At 41.2% G+C, this 23,045-nt stretch overlaps 1 protein-coding gene across 2 annotated transcripts in view; it reads left to right on the forward strand.

Moving 5' to 3' along the window:
- The window catches only part of RBM22 (RNA binding motif protein 22), a 36,064-nt gene that overhangs the window by 8,224 nt on the left and 4,795 nt on the right, over positions 1–23,045 (forward strand). The window contains exons 2-9 of one of the 2 annotated variants that reach the window (XM_089682193.1): positions 2,148–2,177; positions 9,701–9,764; positions 9,894–10,026; positions 12,419–12,519; positions 15,174–15,346; positions 18,031–18,231; positions 18,330–18,494; positions 19,896–19,984. In XM_089682193.1, the coding sequence (XP_089538319.1) occupies positions 9,942–10,026; positions 12,419–12,519; positions 15,174–15,346; positions 18,031–18,231; positions 18,330–18,494; positions 19,896–19,984 (814 nt within the window). In that variant the 5' untranslated portion in view covers positions 2,148–2,177; positions 9,701–9,764; positions 9,894–9,941. The remainder of the gene's footprint in view (positions 1–2,147; positions 2,178–9,700; positions 9,765–9,893; positions 10,027–12,418; positions 12,520–15,173; positions 15,347–18,030; positions 18,232–18,329; positions 18,495–19,895; positions 19,985–23,045) is intronic. The other variant, XM_089682192.1, reaches the window with a different exon arrangement.

Below are 23,045 nucleotides of genomic sequence, written 5' to 3' on the forward strand. Positions count from 1 at the left end.
GCCCTGCACTCCACTTCCTCCGCACAGATTTTGATTGACAGCACTAGGAGCCATTGGCTTCTGCCGCTGCCTGAGTACCTGTGTGAATAGGAAGAGAGGAGATAAGAGATCCAGCCGCTCACTGTGCTGGATCAGATGAGGACACAATGAGGTAAGTATTTAGGTAGATGAGCAAACTGTAGATATTTTCTTACCTTAATGCAGGGAATGCATTAAAGTAAAAAATATTTTGCCTTTAGAACCACTTTAAAGGCTAAGTTCACCTTTGTTAAAACAAAAAATAGAAGCATATGTTTTTGCAGGTAAAAAAAAGTGCTTTTATTATTTTTTTTTTTTACACAAGAGCCTGCGAAGCATTGCAACTATGGTCAGTGGATCGTGGGTGCAATGTCAGGCTACTGAAGACATTTCCTACAGCTCTCTGCCTGTACCTTCATATGGGCTGTCGGTTACTGCTCTGCATGAAGTGCTAGTGGACTGTGAGGGTGCTGATCAATAGATGCCGATGATTATTGATGGGAGACGATGATGAGGCCATCGTTGTCATCACTGATGAGTTCATCGATGATGTCTTTGCCACTGATGTCATCACCAATGACCTCCTCAATTATGACAATGGTGTAATTGATTATATCTTTGCAGATTATGTAATAGATGATGTCATCACAGATTGTCATTGCTAATGATGTCCTCGATGATGTGATCAATGATTGTCATTGATCATGTCACCATGGATAAAGATGTCACCATTGTCATTGATGGCATCATGGATGGTGATGATGCCATCAATGACATTACCAATGGCGATGTCGTTATTGATGGTGACGACGATGATGATGATGATGTTTATGATGAGGTCATCTTTGATGCAGTTGCTTATGATGAGGTCATCTGTGATAACATAATTAATGATTATAGTGATCATCGCCCTCATAGTCTCATGAGAACTACAAGTCTGTCTGTCATGGTGGCAGTTTATTTATTCACAGATTGCTGTGAATGAATGATGCAACTGTGTGGGTGGAGCCCCACACAGCAGCACCATTTTTTTTTTTTTTTTTTTTTTAATTGTTACAGCCACTGTTGCATAGCAATGTATTAACACCCTAAATAAGGGAATAAATAGTTTCAAAAGGTGAACTTATCTAAATGTGGAATAATCAATGATGAATGTCTAGTACATTGGTCAGTTTCAAGTTATTTCAGAGAAAAAATGTAGTGGTTCTTCTTTCATACATGCCTTAAAGTGGTTGTAAAGGCTGAAGTTTTTTTACCTTCATGCATTGTATGCATGAAGGTAAAAAATCTTCTCTGTGCAGCAGTGCCCCCAGCCTCCTCAATACTTACCTGAGCCCCATCGCGATCCAGCAATGTGAATAACAGCCTTGGTTTTCCTGGGTCTCTGCCTCCTCATTGGCTGAGGCAGCAAGCGGAATCCATTGGCTCCCGCTGCAGGCAGTCAGCCAATGAGAGGGGTAGGGCCAAACCACAGGTCCGTGTGTGAATGGACACACAGAGCAACGGGTGCCCCCATAGCAAGCTGCTTGCTGTGGGGGCACCCGACAGGAGGGAGGGGCCAGGAGAGCCTGCGGGGGACCCAAGAAGAGGAGGATCCAGGCTTCTCTGTGCAAAACCACTGCACACAGCAGGTAAGTATAGACATGTTTGTTGTTTTACAAAAAAAAAAATGAACCTTTACAATCGTGTTAAGGTTCAAGAAGGGGACATTTATTGATACCAGTGTGGATAAAAAGGTTTTAGATTAGTAGAAGAATACAACATGCTCTAATCTACATTTTGTTACATCATTTTACTGGAAAAGGTAATTTGGTACTTTTAGATAGGTATGGGTTCTCTGTAAAGTAATCATTCTTCAGTTTGAAATGGGAACAGCTCTGAAATGAAGAGTTCCTGGTACAGATCCATTGCTGTAGTAAACTAAAGGCTGCGTTATTCTAGTGGTTGCAGCAATCTGACTTTATTCATCTCTTCAATTGTAAGCTCCAAGGAGCAGGGCCCTCCTCACCCTCTTGTATTGAACTGTACTGTTGCTGTATTGTATCCCGTTATATTGTAAAGCACTGAGCAAACTGTTGGCGCTATATAAATCCTGTATAATAATTGCAAGATTTTGTTTTTTTTATCAGACCAAAGAGAAGTATGGAAAAGAATGCAAGGTAAGATGAAATCCACTCAGAATATAAATGCATCCTTTACATTTGTTGTTATCCTGATAATTGCATGCAGCAGGTTGTCTTGTTAGTGTCACTACTAAATGATGGAAATCGATATAGTGAAAGTATCACATTTCTGGGTTTTTTTTTATTATTATTTTTCATGTACAATACGAAAGTAAAAAAGATTACAAAACACAGAAAACCAGAGTTAGACTTACCGGTAACTCCTTTTCTGTGAGTCTTCCAGGACAGCCTCCTTGAGACGTAGAGCTCCTCCCTCCGGGACAGGAAACACAAAAGCACAGTACTGTAAAAGGCGGACCTCCAGGCCTCCCTCTTCAGTTTTACTCAAGAATGACAGGAAGACACTAAAAGACATAACCATTTATGCATAAACATACATTACAGTACAACCTTAGGGGAGGAAATCCTGGCTGACCTGGAAAACTCGTAGAAAAGAAGTTACTGGTAAGTCTAACTCTGGTTTTCTCCAAACTTCTTCCAGGACAGCCTCCTTGAGACTATAATCAAGAACCTACCCACTAGGGTGGGGCTAGTGCCTGGAGGCTTTGCGCCCAAATGCCTGATCCTTTCTAGAAAGGAGATCTAGGCGATAATGCTTCACGAAGGTAGAAAAGCTGGACCGGGTGGCCGCCTTACAGATCTGTTCTGGCGAGGCACCAGCTCTCTCTGCCCAGGACATCGACAAGGATCTGGTTGAATGCGCCTTAACAAACGGGGTAGAATTTCCAGTAAACTATATGATTTCGTGATAGCCATCCTAATTCATCTAGCTATGGTGGATTTGGAAGCCTTAGAACCCTTACGTGCTCCTGCAAAAAGAGAATCCGAATTCCTGAATTCTCTGGATCTACTAAGATAGACGAAAAGGCTCCTTCTAATGTCCAATAAACATAATCTTTTCTCCTCCCTGCTAGCGGGAGCAGAATAGAGGGTCAGTAAAATTATATCTTGGGACCTATGAAAGGAGGAGGAAACCTTGGGAAGAAATCCAGGATCTGTTTTGAGCACAATTTTATCCTCAAACTGCCAAAAGGCTCCCTGGAAAGTGCCTGCAGTTTCCTCACCCTACGGGCCGACATGATTTGCTATAAAAAAAAAAAAAAACGTTTTTAGAGTTAAAACTTGATTGAAGATTTCTCCAGAGGGACAAAGGACCAAAGCTTTTAGAACCAAAGATAGATCCCAGACTGGACAAGACCTGACCGCTGCCAGCCTGGACTTGGAAAGGACCCTGAAAAAATTTGTTCTAAAGGGATCTTGCTGGAGGGAGCTCTGAAGAAAAACTTTAAAGGGCCGAGGCGTGCACCTTTAAAGTGCTAACCGAAAGGCGCTGATCTGCCCCATCCTGAAACAAATCTAACACCCCTGGGATATTCAGAGGGTCCCGCACCTTACCTAGCAGCCAGGAGTTTTTTTTCCAGACCTTAGCGAAATAACTTTAACTGGTTTGCGGCCGTTCACTAAAGTCCTTATTACTCTGTCAGAAAACCCCTGAGCTTTCAGGAGGAGTTCTTCAGAAGCCACGCTGCCAACCTGAAGGCTGACTTGAGTGTGTAGCACAGGACCCGGAGAGATCAGATCTTTCCTTTCTGGAAGGGGTAGCGGGGGAACTGAGGCCAGGCTCCACAGCAAAGAAAACCATGGCCTCTTCAGCCAGAATGGTGCTACCAGCATAAGGTTTGTTTTTTTCTAACAAATTTCTGCAGGACTGCTGGGATCAGCCTCACTGGAGGGAACGCATAACAGAGATTGAACTCCCACGCGCTCGCATCTACACCCAAAGCCTGATCTCACGGATTTAGGGAGAAGAGCCGGCTGACTTTCCTGGTTTCCTGGGAAGCAGAGATCGGCCTCCGGCATGCCCTACCTGAGAATGATGGTCATGAATACTTCATGGTATTCGTCATGTTTGACTGGATGCCGACTTAGGAAGTCCGCTAGGGAATTTTGCACCCCTTTCAGATGAATGGCAGATATCAAAAGCAAGTTTTGCTTGGCCCAGGATAGAATCCTGTCTGCGATTACTTGAAGAAGAGGGCTTCACGTACTCCCCTGCTTGTTGATGTATGCCACCATAGCCATATTGTCTGAACGGATCTGCAGGTGATGGTCCAAAAATTCTGCCTGGAAGGCATCCAACGCTCGTTGGACTACTAGAAGCTCTCTCTGATTTGAAGATCTCTGAGCCTCCTCCACAGACCATGACCCCTGGGTTGCTTTGTTGTCTAGATGGGCTCCCCAACCAAAGCTGCTGGCATCAGTCGTAATGATAGCTGGACAAGAAGAGTTCCTCTCCAGACCCTTGGCTAGATTGACTTCTTTCCGCCACCACCAAAGAGACCTCTTGATCCTGGGCGGGAGATGGACTGCCAGATCCAAACTAGATCTGTCCCCGTTCCAAACCCTCAGAAGAAAGGCCTGCAGTGGCCGCTGGTGGAATCTCACCCAGGGGACACCTGGAAAACGTGAAGTCATGAGACTCATTGCCCTCATAATATCCCTTATTGTTGATAGATTGCTCTGCAATTTTGCCAGCATCTGACCTATCCTGAGAAACTTTTCTCGTGGAAGGAGGAAGATCTTTCTCTCTACTAAGGGAATCTCGTACCCCAGATAGGTAACTCTCTGGGAGGGGGTTGAGCATGATTTTGTCTCTGTTTACGAGCCACCCCAGACTCAGAAGGAAGTCATGCGCAACCTGCAGATCTTCCGTCAGCTGTTGGTGAGACCTGGCCACTAAGATGAGATCGTTCAGATAGGGAACGATCGTAATAGACCTCATTCTCAGGGGATCTAAGGCCTCCGCAAGTACCTTTTTGTAAAAATTCTTGGTGCTGAGGCCATACCGAAAGGTAGAGCCCCACACTGCCAGTGGTGGATCTCTGAACCCATCCTTACCGTTATTCTTAGGTATGTCTGACACGCATGATGAATGGGAAAATGAAGATACGCATCCCTCAGATCCAGCTTATCCATGAAACAACCTGGGTAAAGGATGTTCCTTACAGAGAAAATTGGTTCCATCCTGAAGTGTTTGTACCTTGGAGACTGATTGAGGGGGCACAGGTTTAGGATAAGGCGAAACGTTCTTGAGGGGCTTTTTCACTACAAAAACATGGTAATAACATTTCCTCCCCTGCTCGCTCCAGGGAACTCGAGTAAGGACCTGCTGATCTATCAGGTCTCCAATTAGGCCACACAGGGCCTGTGCCTTTTCCTGATCCATGGGAAGGTAGGTTACCAGATACCTGGCGGGGGGACTGGAGTCAAACTCCAACCTGTACCCTTTCTCTATCAAGTCCAGGATGTACGGGTTCGAGGAGATTGAAGCCCACTGAGGGAGAAATGTTCCCAGTCTTCCTCCCACTGGGACGCTCAAGTCGTTGAGACTTGGCGGGGATCTGAGGAGGATTGAATAAGATCCCCCCCCTTTTCCCCTGTTGTTGTGCCTTGTCTGTTTCTTGGGCTGAACATCCTTAACCTGCTGGGCCTGTGTCTTCTACCCTCTTGGAGTAAGATCTCTTCTTACTCTCTGGAAACGCTCTTTTTATCGGCCATGCGCTGCAGCGCCTCTTCGAGACCTGGACCGAAAAGATTATCGCCAGTAAAGGGTAAGGTAATGGCCATGGCTGGGATCTGCCATCCTCAAAAGGAAATCTCCTATTAAGATTACATGAAAAAAGGGTTTCCTTTCAGGGTTTTCCCAATTTTGCTTAATGGTATCAACCAGGGCACTATGGATGGGAAAGACCCTAGTTTTTTTTTTTTATCATGTAGACCCTGATACATTAGGTCATGTTTAGACAGGCATACGTCGTCCTCGATTTCTAAGGTTTCGTAGATCGCCTTAAGGAGGTCATCTACATCATCAAAGGCCAATTTGCACCTGGAACCTCTGGAAGAGCAAACTTCACTGTCGTCCTCTTCTGAGCCTGAACACGCCCGTGAGGAAGCTAGGGACCTTGGATCCTCTTCCCCTCTTAATGTATCTGATACCTCTGTACCTGCCGACTGGGTGCATGGCCCCAGCGGTGACTGCATTTTTTCCAACAGGGATCTAAACGATTGAAATGTAGCTGTCTTTTCATCCTTAATGAAGGTGAGAACTTTATGACAGGCTGTAAATGACTCATCCTTTAATTGGCTATCCACACAATTGCGGCATAAAGGTTTTTCCCAAGCTGAACCCAATGTTGCCGCACAAACTGCACACTTCTTAGGGGCCTGACTCTACATCTTGTCCTGGGTTTTAATCTACAATGAGCAAGAAAACACAATGCAGAAGATAATCAGCTCGGGGCTCCTCATCCAACCACCACTGTGCTGGGGCAGCAAAACAAGGAAGTGTGCCCACCGTCACCTGCACTCAGAGACTGGGGAAAAAGAAAAAACCACCCCCATGGATCAGCAAGAGGGAATCCAGAGTCCCCAAGCCTACCTGAGAGGAGCCGGTGCCTGAAGAACCAGGGTCCGCTTGAGAAGGACCAGCGCCTTCCATCACATCCCTCGTGTGGAGCCGCAGCCTCAGCTGGATTTACACACCGCACTGGCTTCCCGACCTCATGCCTGTGCCGCTATGGAGACTGGAACCACAAGTCTCCGGCGCCCGCCAATTACGTCACTGCAATCGGAACTTCCGGCGTTTGGAGTGCACCTTCTAGAAATCGCGGCTGCTTGTACGCCTCCCAGTGGTCTCTCTGCCCCATTGTGCATCAACTGCTACCCTGGGGCCAGCGGAGTGACCCAGAGATCCCCCCCACCCCCCTGCGCTTGGGTCAAAGGGGGGCGGGGGGTTGGGAAGCTCCGCCCACACCCCGCTCAAAAGCCCCTGTCTCCAGAAAAGGAAAAGAAACGGAACTCTTCCGTGCTGGGCAGAATACATCACTGACAGTCATACTCTACTGAAGCCTGGAAGGACACCAAGAACGCATTCCCACTCCCCAAACATGGAGGGATCACTCTGGGCAGGTGGAAGTAAGCAGAACAGGAGCAACCAGCACCCCCCTGAGCTTAGGGCTTCCAAACAACAGGTTCATTAGAACTGTACCCGTCCCTCCAGAGGAAACACTAAAAACTGAAGAGGGAGGCCTGGAGATCCGCTTTTTAAAGTGCTGTGCTTTCATGTTTCCTGTCCCTGAGGGAGGAGCTCTACGTCTCAAGGAGGCTGTCCTGGAAGACGTTTGGAGAAACCTGTTTCTATCATTCAGCACTCTAAAGTGCATATTTTGGAGTAGATCAGCAAAATCCTTTTTGTTTGTTGATCAGAAAAGGCAAAAGTAAATGCTTACGGTAAGCATAAAACAAGCACTCACAAAACAAGCCTATCTCTCTTTTGGAGAAAAAGTGCAAAACGCAGCTGTAGGTTCTGGTAGTTTCACAGACATGCTCATATAGTACACTTGCGATATAAGATAATGTCTCCCACGATGTGCCTTATTTCTTACTCTTGCACAAACTAGTAACCAGAAACTTAACCAGTTGCCACCCAGCCTATAGCCAGATGGCAGCCGGGCAACCAGCTTGTCGCTCCGGGTGGACGCCATATGGCGTCCTTTCTGGAACGTGTATTGCGCATGCCTGCAGGGCCATGCTGTGCCGAGATCTGTCACCGGCCGTGTACTTTGGACACGGCTGATGACAGATCTGTGTACCAGCCCTGTTGCCAGTACCATGTGACCTGCTGTGACCAATAACAGCCGGTCACGTGACAGTTGTATACAATGGATGGCTTCCTTTCATGCCATCCATTGTATACAAGTGTGTCTAGCTGTGAATGGTCAGAGCGATCACATGCTGGGCCAATAACTAATCACAAAAGAAAACCCTGAATGAATCGATTTCATTCACGTAAATGCTTGCTTACAGCAATCAAAAAAAAAAAATACTGATCACTTCCCCAAAGTAGTACAATGTTACTATGGTAACATTATACTACTTTGGTCATAGTGCAATATGAAAACAAAATCTTAAAGAGAAACAATTATAAAAAAAATTGAAGAAAAATTATAAAAAAAAATTTTTCCGTACTGTCACCAGTCGGTGTCCCTGATCACCGCCATGCCAGTTATATGATGTTGCTGTACTGCACCGGTGACAGTATATAAAAAAAAATAGTGAAAATTCTTTTAATTTCTTCATTTTCCGAAAAAGTATGACAAAAAAATTACGACTTCAAAAAACTCGCCATGCCTCTTATGAAATATGTTGGACTGTCTACTTTGCAAAAAGGGGTCATTTGGGGGATATCTGTACTGTTCTGACATTCTTGGACCTCAAGAAATTACATTGGCCGTCAGTACTTCAGATTTGATCAATTTTCAGATATATCCCATAGTTTGTGAACTCTATAACTTTCCTACAAACTAAATAAATACTAATTTGGGTTATTTTCACCAAAGACATGTAGCAGAACACATCTTGGCCTAAATTTATGAAGAACAATTATTTATTTGCAAACTTTTGTAACAGAAACAAAGAGAAACATGGGTTTTTTTCCCCAAATTTTCGGTCTTTTTTTTGTTAATGTAGCAAAAAATAAAAACCCCAGTGGTTATTAAATACCACCAAAAGAAATCTCTAGTTGTGTGAAGAAAATTATAAAATTTTAGTTTGGGTACAGTGTTGTATGACTGCACAATTGTCATTCAAAGTGTGACAGTGCTGAAACCTCAAATTTGGCTTGGACAGGAAGGGGGTAAAAGTGCCTGGTATGGAAGTGGTTAACCATGTACCTCTAGGTCAAACAGGAAAAAGAGAATAAAGTATAAACACAGCACAAGTAGGGTGCAGACCTGTTTTGTGACTCTGTGACTTTCTTGGCTATGTAGTTAACACTACAGGCAGCACTGGTTGTGGGAGTGGCAGGCATTTGGGAAGACGCAGCAGAGACCCCTGGAATATGGGATCTATAATGTATCCAGGTGGCCCAGACTGCATGATAGGTTTCATATTTCACTTTACATGTAGCCAGCTATTCCTCAACATCCATTATATCTTTCATTGTCTTAAACCAATCTAATCGACTATTCACTTTGGATCTTTTCCAATAAATTAGGATCAGATATCTAGCAGCGTTCAAGAGGTGTGAGAACACCCGTTTCTTATAATGACTGAGCGGAATGGTGGTGACATGGAGCAGCAAATGTAACAGGGAATTTGGTATGTCCAAATTTGAACTGGGCTCTTCTACCTAACCAATAGGGGTGGATTCTGGGGCATTCCCACAATGGAAATTCATTTTTAAAATCATCTAAAAAATTACTTTTGGTATGCTTACTTTTGCCAGTTATGATCACTCTGCTACTGACTGGCTCAGCTTCCTGTTCATTGGGAGGAGATGATGATATTTCATTGCTCAATGAGTAAACAATCTGGAGGTGAAGAGATGACATGAGCTGCTTTGCTGAACCAGGAACCAAGCATGCCACTGTTAGACTGTTTAGTATGGTGAATGTGTATAATTATAAGACTGGCTCATCAGAATTACAAATCTTTTTCAGGTAATATGCTAAATGCGGTGACTCTCCTCTGTATTTGCTCTTTTGCCCAAAATTCCACTTCCAGGTGTGTCAAAGCCATTTCCCAGTAATTTGCTACAACTGTCAACCATTACTGCTATACAAATAGATGCGTTTTCCATTGGAACAGTTCAGGCACTTCAGCTTTTAACAGCCTTGTTTTCTACCTTTTCAGATCTGTGCTCGACCATTTACAGTTTTTCGCTGGTGTCCAGGGGTGCGCATGCGTTTTAAGAAGACAGAGGTATGCCAGACATGTAGCAAATTGAAAAATGTCTGTCAGACCTGTCTACTAGATCTGGAGTTTGGTGAGTGGCACTTTAGCAAGATGGCGACTGTTGAGTATTTATATATAATCCGCAGTTACTTTGGCCATATAAAACAAAATTATGGTTTCTGAGCATTATTTATTCTGAGCATACAACTATTATTCTGATAATTATAGGTGGTTAAAGTGTTACTAAACCCAGGACCCTGCATTCACTATATCTGGTCTTCCATAGTATACAGAAAATGGAAATGCAATTATTTTAATAAATATAAACTGCTAAATACCTTTTCCCATCGGCAGTTAGAGCAGTCTTGTGACTTCTGTCAGTGTCCAGCAGAGCACTGGTTAAAGTTTGTAGGAGGAGTTTTCATTCTCCCCTGATTCTCCTATGAGGCTGCATAACCCCTGACCCTCTGTCGGGACAGCTTTAATTGGCCCTGTGCTGATCACATGCACTCTTCCAAGGAAAGAAACAACTATTCTCTAGCATTACACACCAAAATGAGCATATGCAGCTTTCCCCCAAGGCTCTGTTCTATCAGCAGATGGATTGGGGACAGTAGAAGGGGAGGATCACAGAAGACATGATCAAACGTCCTTTTTACACACTGTGGAGGATTAACCCCCTTAGGTTCCACAGTGAGGATAACAAGCGTGCTTTACTGCATATACAGACTGATTTTACTGTTGTGGGTTTGGTAACACTTTAATACATGGAATTAGTACATGCCGATTCTTTCAAATTAAGTTATCTATACATTTTTCTCTGCGTTTTTACATTTAAACCAAATGGTGACCTTTTATTCATATGATTTAATCTTCTTTTAAATAAATTGTTCCTGCAAGTTCTCAAGCACCTTTTAAAGTATTAGGCCTTCATGCAGATGGACGCCTTGGGCCATACTACATTTAGATGTATTTCACGAGCCACAGGTGCTGCCTACAGCCCTCCATAGAGATCAATAGCTGTATGTTATTCACTGGTATTTGTGTAAACATATGTATAGATGTACAAACCTAGATGCAGATTATCTGTGTCTAGAAGTGTATGTCTGTATGCAAGTGTTGGCGTACAGCAGGGGTGCTCAATGTGTAGCCCGCAACCTCAAACTAGGGAAGTGCATACACGGGGTCGGAAACCTGTTGATTGCAATTTGAGCTTGCTGATCTGCCATCCCAGAGCATCAGAGTGCATCAAACCAGCAGCAGGAGGCTGCGGAGGGAGCAGGAGTCGCATAAACCAATGCTTTCTCTGCAGCTCCGGCTTCTGTCAGTGGTGGAGTGATACCAAGTGTCCTTTGCCTGGGACCATTCTAGCAGCCTGGAGACGGAGAGTGATGGCAGCAGAAGCTGGAGGAGGAAAAGAAGGTCATTGTGTTAAAGAATAGAATGTTTATATTAGCACCTATAAAAGGGTTAACAACTATTAAGGGTGCAGTGCACCTGTGGCTCTCTTGTGGTTTATCTGCATTTAGCAATAGATTTCAATTATATCCTGCGGGTTTGGTGCATTTCCTGAAAGTGCAGTAAGGATTCCTTTACATTTGCGGTTTTGGGATGGTAAAACCCCATAGTTGAGGCGTGTTCACATACATACATGATCACATACACAAAATACCACACAGGTTGAACTGGATGGACTATTATTTATTATTTTATTTTTATTTCAGGTACTTATATAGCACTGTCCATTTACGCAGCGCTTTTCTACATATATATATATTGTACATTCACATCAGTCCCTAACCCTCAAGGGGTGTACAATCTAAAGTCCCTAACTCACATTCATACATACACATATTAGGGCCAATTTAAACAGGAGCCAATTAACCTACCAGCATGTCTTTGGAATGTGGGAGGAAACCGGAGTACCCGGAGGAAACCCACGCAAGCACAGGGAGAACATGCAAACTCCATGCAGGAGGCGCCATGGTTGGGAACCCATGACCCATTTACTGCAAGGCAGATGTGCTAACCACTAAGCCACTGTGACAATTGTCTTTATTCAACCTTACCAATTATGTAACTATATATGTAACTTAAGTGGCGTCTTGCTCTTCAAAAGGTTGAGCACCCCTGGCGTACAGCCATTGATTTCTGTATCTATTTTTAAGCAGCATTCACCCATGTGCGTGAGTCCCTACTACGTGTCTTAACTCTGGCACTCTTGTTGCAGCTTGGTCTGTATATAAATGTATAGAAAAATATAAAGACGTGAAATCGTATTCAGTACATTAATTTAAATTTCCTTATTAGTTTGAATTTTATAGAGTTATTAGCATACAAAATTTGGTAGAACTATTCGATTTTGTGTAGCTGTTTCACTATAGATTTACAGTGACATGGGGTTATACTGTATTTCCAAAAACATTGAAAAACATTTTAAATGGTTATTTGTTCACTTACAATAATAAAAAAAATTTCTATAGGACTGCCAATTCAGGTACGAGATGCTGGGATTTCCCTAAAGGATGACATGCCTAGGTCTGATGTGAACAAAGAATACTACACTCAGAACATGGAGAGAGAGGTAAGTTTGAGAGCCAGCCTTGAAACTGCCATGTATATTTACAGTTAGGTCCATATATATTTGGACACAGGCACAATTTTTAGTTTTTTTTCAGGTATTTACCAAAACATATTCAAGCTATATTTATATAATGGATATGGGCTGAAAGTGCACACTCTCAGGTTTAATTTGAGGGTACGTATGTCGAAATTGGAGGAAGGGTTTAGGCATTACAGCTCTTAAGAGTAGCCATCCCCCCTTTTTCAATGGACCAAAAGTAATTAGACAATTGAATCAAAAGCTGTTTCATGGCCAGGTGTGGGCTACTCCTTCGTTATTTCTTCATCAGTTAAGCAGGGAAAAGGTCTGGAGTTGATTCTAAGTGTGGTATTTGCATGTGGAATCTATTGCTGTGAACCTACATCATGCGTTCAAAGGAGCTGTCCATGCAAGTGAAACAGGGCATTGTAAGGCTTCAAAACAAATACATCAGAGAGATAGCAGCAACATTAGGAGTGGCGAAATCAACAGTTTGGTACATTCTGAGGAGTATGGACGTCCACGGAAGACAACAGTGGTGTATGATCGCAGGATCCTCTCTATAATAAAGAAAACCTCACTAAAAAGTTAGTTACCAAAGAAATGTTCCAATAAATACAACACTTCTATTATACCAACATCATTGTGCCAATGTAATAAAGAGAGGAAATACACTCACTGGATGCTGCTATTATTAAAAAACTCAAAATAATAAAAATGTGAAAAATATACAAATCACAAATAGCGCAAAAAAACAAATCACACAACTAAATATAACCACCACCAAATAAGTGCATATTAATAGTGCAAACAAAAAATCAATAAATACTGCACTATGGCGAGTATTTTCTTTACCCACATGTGCTAATCTGGATATGAGAGGATCTTCACTGAAGTTTGTTTGGTGATATGCTGGATACACAGTAGTATGCTGAGTAATTACCAACACATGAGGATCGTCCTTTGAAGTCTGATTGGTGAATGCTGGATATATACTGACATGCTGGTTAATTACTAGCACATGGTGAGTGTGCATTTTGATGGGGTGTTTTTGAGCACTGAATACCACATTGCTTATGAAGGAGGATCTCATTACTTCATTTATTGAGGATCATGTTTATATGGACTTTTCTGAATGGACTATATTGAGATTCCCTATTTATTGATTTTTTTGTTTGCACTATTAATATGCACTTATTTGGTGGTGGTTATATTTAGTTGTGTGGTTTTTGTTTTTTGCGCTATTTGTGATTTGTATATTTTTCACATTTTTATTATAATAAAGAAAACCTCATTCACAACATCCAGACAAGTGAAGGACACTCTCCAGGAGGTGGGCGTATCATTGTCAAAGTCTACAATCAAGAGAAGACTTCAGGAGAGCAAATACAGAGGGTTCACCACAAGGTGCAAACCATTTATAAGCCTGAAGAATAGAAAAGCCAGATTAGACTTTGCCCAAAAAAATCTAAAAAAGCTGGAAAAGCATTCTTTGGATGGATAACACTAAGGCTGACCATACATTACACAATTTTCTTGAGAATTTTGCTTTAGCTTGACCAAAAACCACATACTATGAGGTCAAACCTAAACAACACTTTCAATTGTATCCAATTAGGCAGGCCCTTGTACTACATAGTTGAAGGCAAATCATAAGGCAATTGGGCAGAAATTGAACAGAAAATTGTATAATGTATGGCTAGCCTAAGATTAATCCGTACCAGAATGACGGGAAGAAAAAAGTGTGGAGAAGGCTTGAAACGGCTCATGATCCAAAACGCGCAACGCCATCTGTAAAGCATGGTGGAGACAGTGTGATGGCATGGGCATGCATGGCTTCCAGTGACACTGGGTCAATGGTGTTTATTGATGATGTGACAGAAGACCGAAGCAGTCGAATGAATTCTACAGTGTTTAGAGATATATTGTCAGCCCAGATTTAGCCAAATGCAGCAAAGTTGATTGGATGGTACTTCACAGTACAGATGGACAATGATCCAAAACACACTGCAAAAGCAACCCAGGACCTTTTGAAGGAAAAGAAGTGGAATATTTTGCAATCACTGAGTCAATGACCTGATCTCAACCCAATTGAGCATGCATTTCACTTGCTGAAGGCAAAACTAAAGGTAGAAAGACCCACAAAAAATAACTGACGACAGCTGCAGTTAGAGCCTGGCAAAGCATCAGAAAGGAGGAAGCCCAGTCTTTGGTAATGTCCATGGGTTCCAGACTTCAGGTAGTCATTGCCAATAAAGAATTCTCAACAAAATATTAAAAATTAACATTTTATTTATGATTGTATTAATTTGTCCAATTACATTTGAAAATGGAGGGCCTGTGTATAAAAATGCTTGCAGTTCCTAAAATTTGTACTTGATACCCCTTGAATTGATGCTGAAAGTCTGCACTTCAAATTCATTTTGGCTTGTTTCGTTTTAATTTATTCTGGTGGCATACAGAGCCAAAAGTATGAAAATTGTGCCTGTGTCCAAATATATATGGACCTAACTGTATAATTGTGTGTTGTGAAAGAGACTGAATCAAACAGGTTTACTTAGGAAATATACTAAAGAAGTAACTGTACTTTGAGACGTGTTCTACTTTAGAAAAACCTCAGTTTTATTTCCTGATAGATTTCAAATTCTGATGGCTCTCGCGCAGTTGGAGCATTAGGCAAAGCCACATCAAGCAGTGACATGCTCCTAAAACTGGCTCGTACTACCCCTTACTACAAGCGTAACCGTCCACACATCTGTTCTTTTTGGGTGAAAGGAGAATGTAAAAGAGGAGAGGAGTGCCCATACAGGTGAGTACAAATACCAAGCAGTTTGTTTATAGTTTTAAAAAAAATGCCATTTCTCTCTTTCAAAAAATGCTTGTGCTATGCTTGTTTTTTTTATCATCCGTCATACTGCTAATAAACACTGCAGCATTTCAAGTGTTTGGTTTTTTTTTAATTTTGTATCGCCTCACTGGGGAGATGTCCCATAGCTAAAACAGGAAGTGAGTGGAAATCTCTCCAAAATGAGGGGAGTCCTTGGTTGTTAACATAACTAGATGGTAAACAGGACAGATAGAGAAGGTGAATCCCTCTATGGGGGTACAGATTGCAAAAAAACAAAAACCTGACAGGCATTAAAATCTTTCTCTTCTCTATCCAAAACTAAGAATAAAGGTTTGCCTTTTAGTTATGCTTTAACCTGTGTTTTAAGAATCAATTGCCCATAGAAGATGTAGGGAGTGTATTCAAATTCTGGGTAGGAATTGTGATCATTTGCTGTACAGCTTCCCTTAGAGATTCCGATATTTGTCATGAAGCTTCAAGGGCTTTGAGAATTGGCAGTGCTTTAACAGGTGAACCTAACTTTATTGGCCAGCATTTTCACAGTACAGATTAAAGCTGATTCCGAAAATATGCATACTTGGAATGTATTTTACAAGGTAACCATTTTCAGAAAATAAATGTAATAGTAAAAATTAGAGCCATTTCATGTTTTCCTTATACTTGTACTCTGTGAGTGGATATATACAGTATCTCAATGGCTTTAAGGGTCCAGTATGCATCTACTGATACTGACTAGTGCATTACTTCCCTGTGTAGGATCTAGTGACAGATCTGAGCATACCATTTTATTGTAAAGTCTACTGGATTGAATTGTTCCTGTATGACTTGAAATCCATATATAAAGAATTTAAAAAAAAAAAAAATTCCTGTGTGCATAAAAGGACAAATATTCCTTTCCTGGTGGAGGGGGGAGATTTAATTTTGGTGCGCTATACGCCATGTCATCTCAAGAACATCAACACCTAGAAAGACAGAACAAAGTCACATTTGTCCCATTAAAAATATATGTGCTGCAGCACCTAATTTGCTCTTGACCCCTTCAAGCGTAAGGGTAAAACAAATCCTAATGCCTAAGCACAATTTTGCAACTTTGATATGTGTTAGTAAATCTGTACATATCATCACAACTACTTTGTACATCCAGGTGAATTGTACCTTGTGGGGGGGGGGGGGTTTCAGGACAAATTGGGCTTCATTTGGTGGTAAATGGTAACGGATATCTCCTGGGTTTTTTTTTTTTTTTTTAAATTATCAAAGGAAACCTTGCCCAAAATCATTTTCTTTTTCAAATCCTAGCTGTAAATGTCTTGTTACTACCATAACCTACCACCAAAGAACAACTCAAGATAAATTCTCCTGACAATTGCAACAATTCCGCATATGCGTGTTATTTGTTTGTACCCACAGTACAGCCCAGAAATAATAGTGCACATTTTGCTGTATATGTGTATATATATATATATATATATATATATATATATATATATATATATATATATATATATATATATATATATATATATAATTGTATTTCTTTTTTTTTTGGTCCTACCTAAAACACACTGACACTAACTGATATGAAATTAAAGGAAAAAAAATCCTGTCCAAAATATACTGACCTTGACCCAAACACTAACCCTGGCACTGACCTAGATCAAACTTTGATATAGGTATTTTTTTTTTATTTTTTTATTTTTTAATATTTTTTTATTTTACACAATGTTGTGTTTTTTTTACCCTCTCTCTGAAAGGCTATCACAGTGATCAGGTGGCCTGGAATCATGAATTCTGGCTGCTGATCATGCGTACGGGACCCAGGGCTCACAGTAAGACACTGGTCTGTGTGGCGCTCTCCCAGCACAAAGGGAGATACACAAATATGCGGCCCCACTGCATAAGGCCCGGTGTAATGAGGCAATTTATTTGTGTCTGGTCGATGTCTAGGTGTTAATCTGCCTGCAAACTTCTACAAAACTGTTGAGCCTGCCACTGAAGTCCACCAAATGCAGTAGCTATCAGCATTGTCACTGTAAATTCACAAATCTGTAGCTTGCTAATCAGCAGCTGACAATGCCTACTCCTGCCCACTGCCTTCTGAATTGACAGAACTGCCTCTGTTGCTGAAACCCTCCCAGTGTAAGCTGCATTTTGTGGGAGTGGGATCATTGAAGACACGGATGAGAGCTGATTTACACATATGCAGTGTGGATTGACGCTCAGGTTTCACAGCTAATTGATACAGTAGTTGGTCAGGTTTACATCAGGGTCAAGTTCAGGTCAGGATTTTATCCTGTTCACACATGTGCGGTTTAGAAATGGTTGCTATAGAAGTCAATAGCCTGTAATATGCACCTGAACCAGACTGCACTCTTTTTCAATCCACACTGCCAGTGCACCGGACATATATGAATAGGTAACTTAGGAAGCAATGTTATTTCACATGTCATGCAGATTGGATGCGGTTCAAACTGCATCCAATCCACATACATGTGAACAAGTACTTAGGAAAGGTAAATGGATGTGTGTTTTACCTGTGTGTGTGTGGCCTTTGCATCAAATAGTAAATGGATTTGGGACTTGTTTTAACTGTTATACAGAGATCTTCACATCTGGTGTTTTTCTTTTTTCTTTTTTTTTGTTTGCAGGCATGAGAAGCCAACAGATCCTGATGACCCTCTTGCAGATCAGAATATCAAAGACCGTTATTATGGTATTAATGACCCTGTAGCAGACAAATTATTAAAACGGGCTTCTACAATGCCCCGCCTAGACCCTCCAGAAGACAAAAGCATCACCACTCTATATGTTGGAGGGCTAGGTGATAACATCAGCGAGTCTGAGCTCAGGTAGATGTTTTGTTTCATCTATCTACGTCTTGGATTTTATAAAGTCTGGTGGTTTTCTATAGCTGATGAATAAAATAATGAACTCTCTCTTCCCATAGGAATCACTTTTACCAGTTTGGTGAAATCCGAACGATTACAGTAGTTCAGCGACAACAGTGTGCATTTATTCAGTTTGCTACCAGGCAGTCGGCAGAAATGGCAGCAGAGAAATCCTTTAACAAGCTAATTGTGAACGGTCGTCGACTCAATGTCAAGTGGGGAAGGTGAGTGACCTTGGAATAGGCACACTAAAAATTCAACTATTATAGTCCATGCCTATTTTATTTTAAGATGATAATTTGGGTATGCTAGAACCTACATTTTTTTTTTTTTTCTTCATCCGTTTTATTACCTCCATACATGTTTATTTAACCGGTTTTTAGCATCATATAATTTGAATATTGCCAGATGGCTTGGGTGTCTTGGCTAAGTATAGGAAATGCTCTTAACCCAAAACTGCAAATTTATATATAGATGGAGTAGCCTGAATCTTTAATACTGAAATCTTACCTTGTAATCAAAGTGTGGCTTAAGGGTTTTTTCTTTTCTTTTTTTTTGTTATTATTATTAAACCAACACCTGTCAGTATGGTGGGAAATGCATCAGAATGGATAGTCTGCAATGTCCATTTTTACAGTCTCCTGCAATACTATGTGTTTTTTCAGACTTAAGTTTATTTGCCAAAATAGATTTTGCCTACAATTTTAACACTAATAAATGAATCTAGAAGTTAAACCTTTACAAAACAAAAAGTTATCATTGTATTAATATTTGCTGTTAAGGTGATTATAAATTTTGTTGTACATCATGAGCCATTTTAGGATAGAAATGAACTGAGACAATTTAATAGTTTTTCAAAGTCAAGAGTGATTGGTTTTTCTCAAAGGGATGGGTAATTTAGAAATTGAGTATCCCAGTGATAAATTGTTTTAAAAGTCAAAGCATTTCATGGGCTGTTCCTCTGCCCCCTTCATCAGGGCCTGTGGAAAAATGAAACAACACATGTGGACCCAAAAGCAAACATATTGCAGCTTCTTAGATGTGATGGCTGCATTCATTTTCTTTTTTAGGCTTTCTTTCCTTTTTTACCTGGTGATCCTGCCAGTATGTCTGTTTAACAGAACAAGCTGTTCTGCAGATGTAGAAGTTAAAGGGTTAAGGCAAACCATTTACCACTGGCAAAAGTGCTTACAATGATCAGCTTTTACTTTATTTATGTAAAACCTTTATTCTGAAAGGAACAAAACTGTTTGCTTTGACTGCTTAAAAAAATGTTAGCTGGGGTTCAGCTTCATTTGTTAGTGTATCTAAATCTGCTAGTGCATCTAAAACTCCCCTCCCCAGATTATTAATGCTGCTGTCCAAAGGTGCCCTTGTGCTCCGTCGTCCAGAGTGGAAGAACTGTAGTACAGGAAGTGTGTTACTGACCAGCTCAGGCGAAAACAGGAAAAAAGCCTTACAAAAAGAATACCAATGTAGCCACCACATCTAATGATTGCTAAGCTGCAATATATTACGTTTTTTGGTTTTGGGTTTAATACCGCTTTAAGTTTGCATAGCATTCTATCAGCAGCTGGTTCAAGCATCTTGGTTTTTGTCACACATTATTTCCCTTCATATTGTAGATCTCAGGCTGCCCGAGGGAAAGAGCGAGAGCGAGAAGGTGTTACAGATTCTGGACTGAAACTTGAACCTGTCCCTGGTCTCCCTGGAGGTACAATTTTGATCAAAATCTTGCCAGTGTGTTTTTTTCATGTTCTGCTTTTTGTAGGGAAATTAGTAATTACTGCTGGGGATACTGAGAACATATTTAATGGCTTTTCACTTACAGTTCATATAGAGCACATGTGTAAGTGGCAGCCTCATACTCCTCTTCAGGCATCATAAGAACATTGCAACATTGGTTTCCAAGGTAGTATATTATTGTGGGGTTATCTAATTGAGTATATACACAACAGAGTTAGTGCCACAACTACACAAGGCAGGCTGGAGATTAACCTGTAATTTGCAGAAAGGAATAAGAACAAGATATATTTATATGGTAGAACTAACTTGTCAACAACACACATTATTTTGTCCTGGGATATTGGTGCAGTAAAATCTCAGTGTGGAGACTGTAAGGAGTTGGTGCAGGGTATTTCAAGCGTAGATGGTAGGTATCCATGTTTAGGGAGTGTTAGAGTTGGAAGGATGATTTTAAAAGGGTTAATGTAGAGTGTTCGTCTAAATATTATTCTTTAAAGTTTAACACTAGGCCCTGGTTCACATCAGTGCGACTTGTCATGCGAGTTCGAAGTTGCATGACAAGTTGCATCCCATATCTTTCAGTGGAACTGTTCTAATCACTGCAACTCAAAAAAGGGCTGCAATATTTTTTGTGCAACTTCATTGCGACTTGCATTGTCCTCTGTTATTAAAGTTTCACTGAGTGGCAGCAAGTGGCAATGAAGTCACGCACCGTAGTCCAATCTCAAAGTCGCATTAAACCGGGGATAAAAGTTGTCTGCAGTGCCTTGCATTAAAGCCGCTAAAAACCAGTGTACTGCAGTAACACGCTTCCATCTACTATAGCAGACTTTTATTTTTCTGTCACCAATATACATGAAACCTCTGCGCCAGACACAGTATTGAAAATAATATGAGCAATTTATTAGGCGATTCAGTAAAAAATCTGAAAATCCAGCTTGTACCCAACTTCCTGATATGATTTTGCTGAGTTTTGTCCTACAGCAAGGCTTTCCCAACGTGTCAAATTGAACATTGTATTTTATTTTTTTAATCTATAACAATTGAACATGAGACCGTGTTTTATATTGCCATAATCCTGCTTCACAAGGAGAGGATTTTGAAACTGCAATCTCATTGTAGATCCTTCAGAAAAAATGGGGGTTAATAATCAGTTTCAGCTTCTTTTGGTGTTAATGAAATTAACAGGTGCACTAGATGGGAAACAATGAGATGATCCCCAACGCAGCAATGGTTTTACAGGTGGAGTCCACTGACATTTGTTTCCCTACTCATCTTTTCTGTTTTTCACTAGTTTTGTATTTGGCTAGGGTCAGTGTCACTACTGGTAGCATGAGGCGATACCTAGACCCTACAGAGGTTGCACAGGCAGTCCAACTCCTCCAGGATAGCACATCAATATATGCCATTGCCAGAAGGCTTGCTGTGTCTCCCAGCACAGCCTCAAGACCATGGAGGAGATTCCAGGAGATGGGCAGTTACTCTAGGAGGTCTGGATAGGGCCGTAGAAGGTCTTTAACCCATTAACAGGACCGGTATCTGCTCCTTTTGTGCATATCCATGCTTCAGCATGCATTGACCCAGCTCTGTCATTTTACGTGGCCTACCTGCTGTTGTTCCCAGTTGCTTCCACTTTGTTATAATACCACTAACAGTTGACTGTGGAATATTTAGTAGCATGGAAATTTGGACTTATTGCACAGGTGGTAACCTATCACGGTACCACGCTTGAATTCACTGAGCTCCTGAGGGTGACCCATTCTTTCACAAATGTTTGTAGAAGCAGTCTGCATGCCTAGGTGCTTGATTTTATACACCTGTGGCCATGGAGGTGATTGGAACACCTGAATCCAATGCTTTGGAGGGGTGTCCCAATACTTTTGGCAATATAGTGTATACCATAGTTTGTAGACTCTATAATTTCTATTTTCATTACAATTCAAAATTTTCGGTATATTTTTGTTTATATAGCAAAAAAAAAAAAAACAGTGCTGATTACCACCAAAGGAAAGCTCTATCTATTTAAAAAAAAAAAAGTTTATTTGGGTACAGTGATACGTGACTGAGTAATTGTCATTCAAATTGTGACAGTGCTCAAAACTTGAAAATAGCCTGGGCAGGAAAGGAGTGACAGTGCCCCAGTATTGAAGTGGTTAAAGAGTATATTACCCCACCAGTTCATATTCCTGATGTGTCTGTTGTTCCACATACTTGTTTTAAAAAGAATCCTGTTCTCTTTGCATTGCTTCCTTTGTGTGAAATACCTGGAGATCCTGACAGTCTTCCTGCTTTCCTATTTAAAACTGACCATGCTAGGCATAGAAGCACATTCATCACACTGTGGTCAGTTTTCTGGCTTTGCTGGTAGCACAACCTGCCTGTCCTCCAGTGGCCAAGACTTATGCTAACCCACACCCCCTGCACAACTCTCTCTTCGAAGGATCAGTGTATTGCCATTTCTCTACCTCATGCTGACATGGCCCACTGCAGTATCCACCTATACCTCTATTGCAGCACACTTTAAAAAAAGACATCTACCCAATAGTTTTACAAAAGTCCTCTCTTTAGACAAAACTAGTAATCATAGTAGTGCTTTCCTCCACCACCTGTTGTACACAATCTCACCAACGTTTATTGCCAATCTCTCTCAAAAGCAAAATCGCTTTGGAAAAACTAGGCCACAGGTATATCTGTTGAAGCATTAAATCAAGTGGAGACCAGCTTGTCTGTGCTTGGGTTGCTCCTCCTCATGGTTTCTCAGAAAGCAAGTAAAAAGAAATCCCACATAGTGTAGAATTATAGAAGCACCTTCATTTAGAAGAAACAGAAATTCACTTGCATATTAACAGGATTCAGTAATGAACATAAGTTGTCAGCTTCCCCAGAATAGCAGAGGCACTGTCTGTGCACTGATTATACAGGCAGCCATGATGTGTGTGGTAAGCTGAGACTGAACACACATGTTAATATGTAAGTCCACTGCTGTGTTTAATAAATGAAGGTGCTTTTATAATACTGCACTTTGTGGG

This window comes from Staurois parvus, unplaced genomic scaffold, assembly GCF_062004578.1.
Source record: "Staurois parvus isolate SC_StPar_1 unplaced genomic scaffold, SC_StPar_1.0 ptg000287l, whole genome shotgun sequence".
Classification (NCBI taxonomy): domain Eukaryota; kingdom Metazoa; phylum Chordata; class Amphibia; order Anura; family Ranidae; genus Staurois; species Staurois parvus.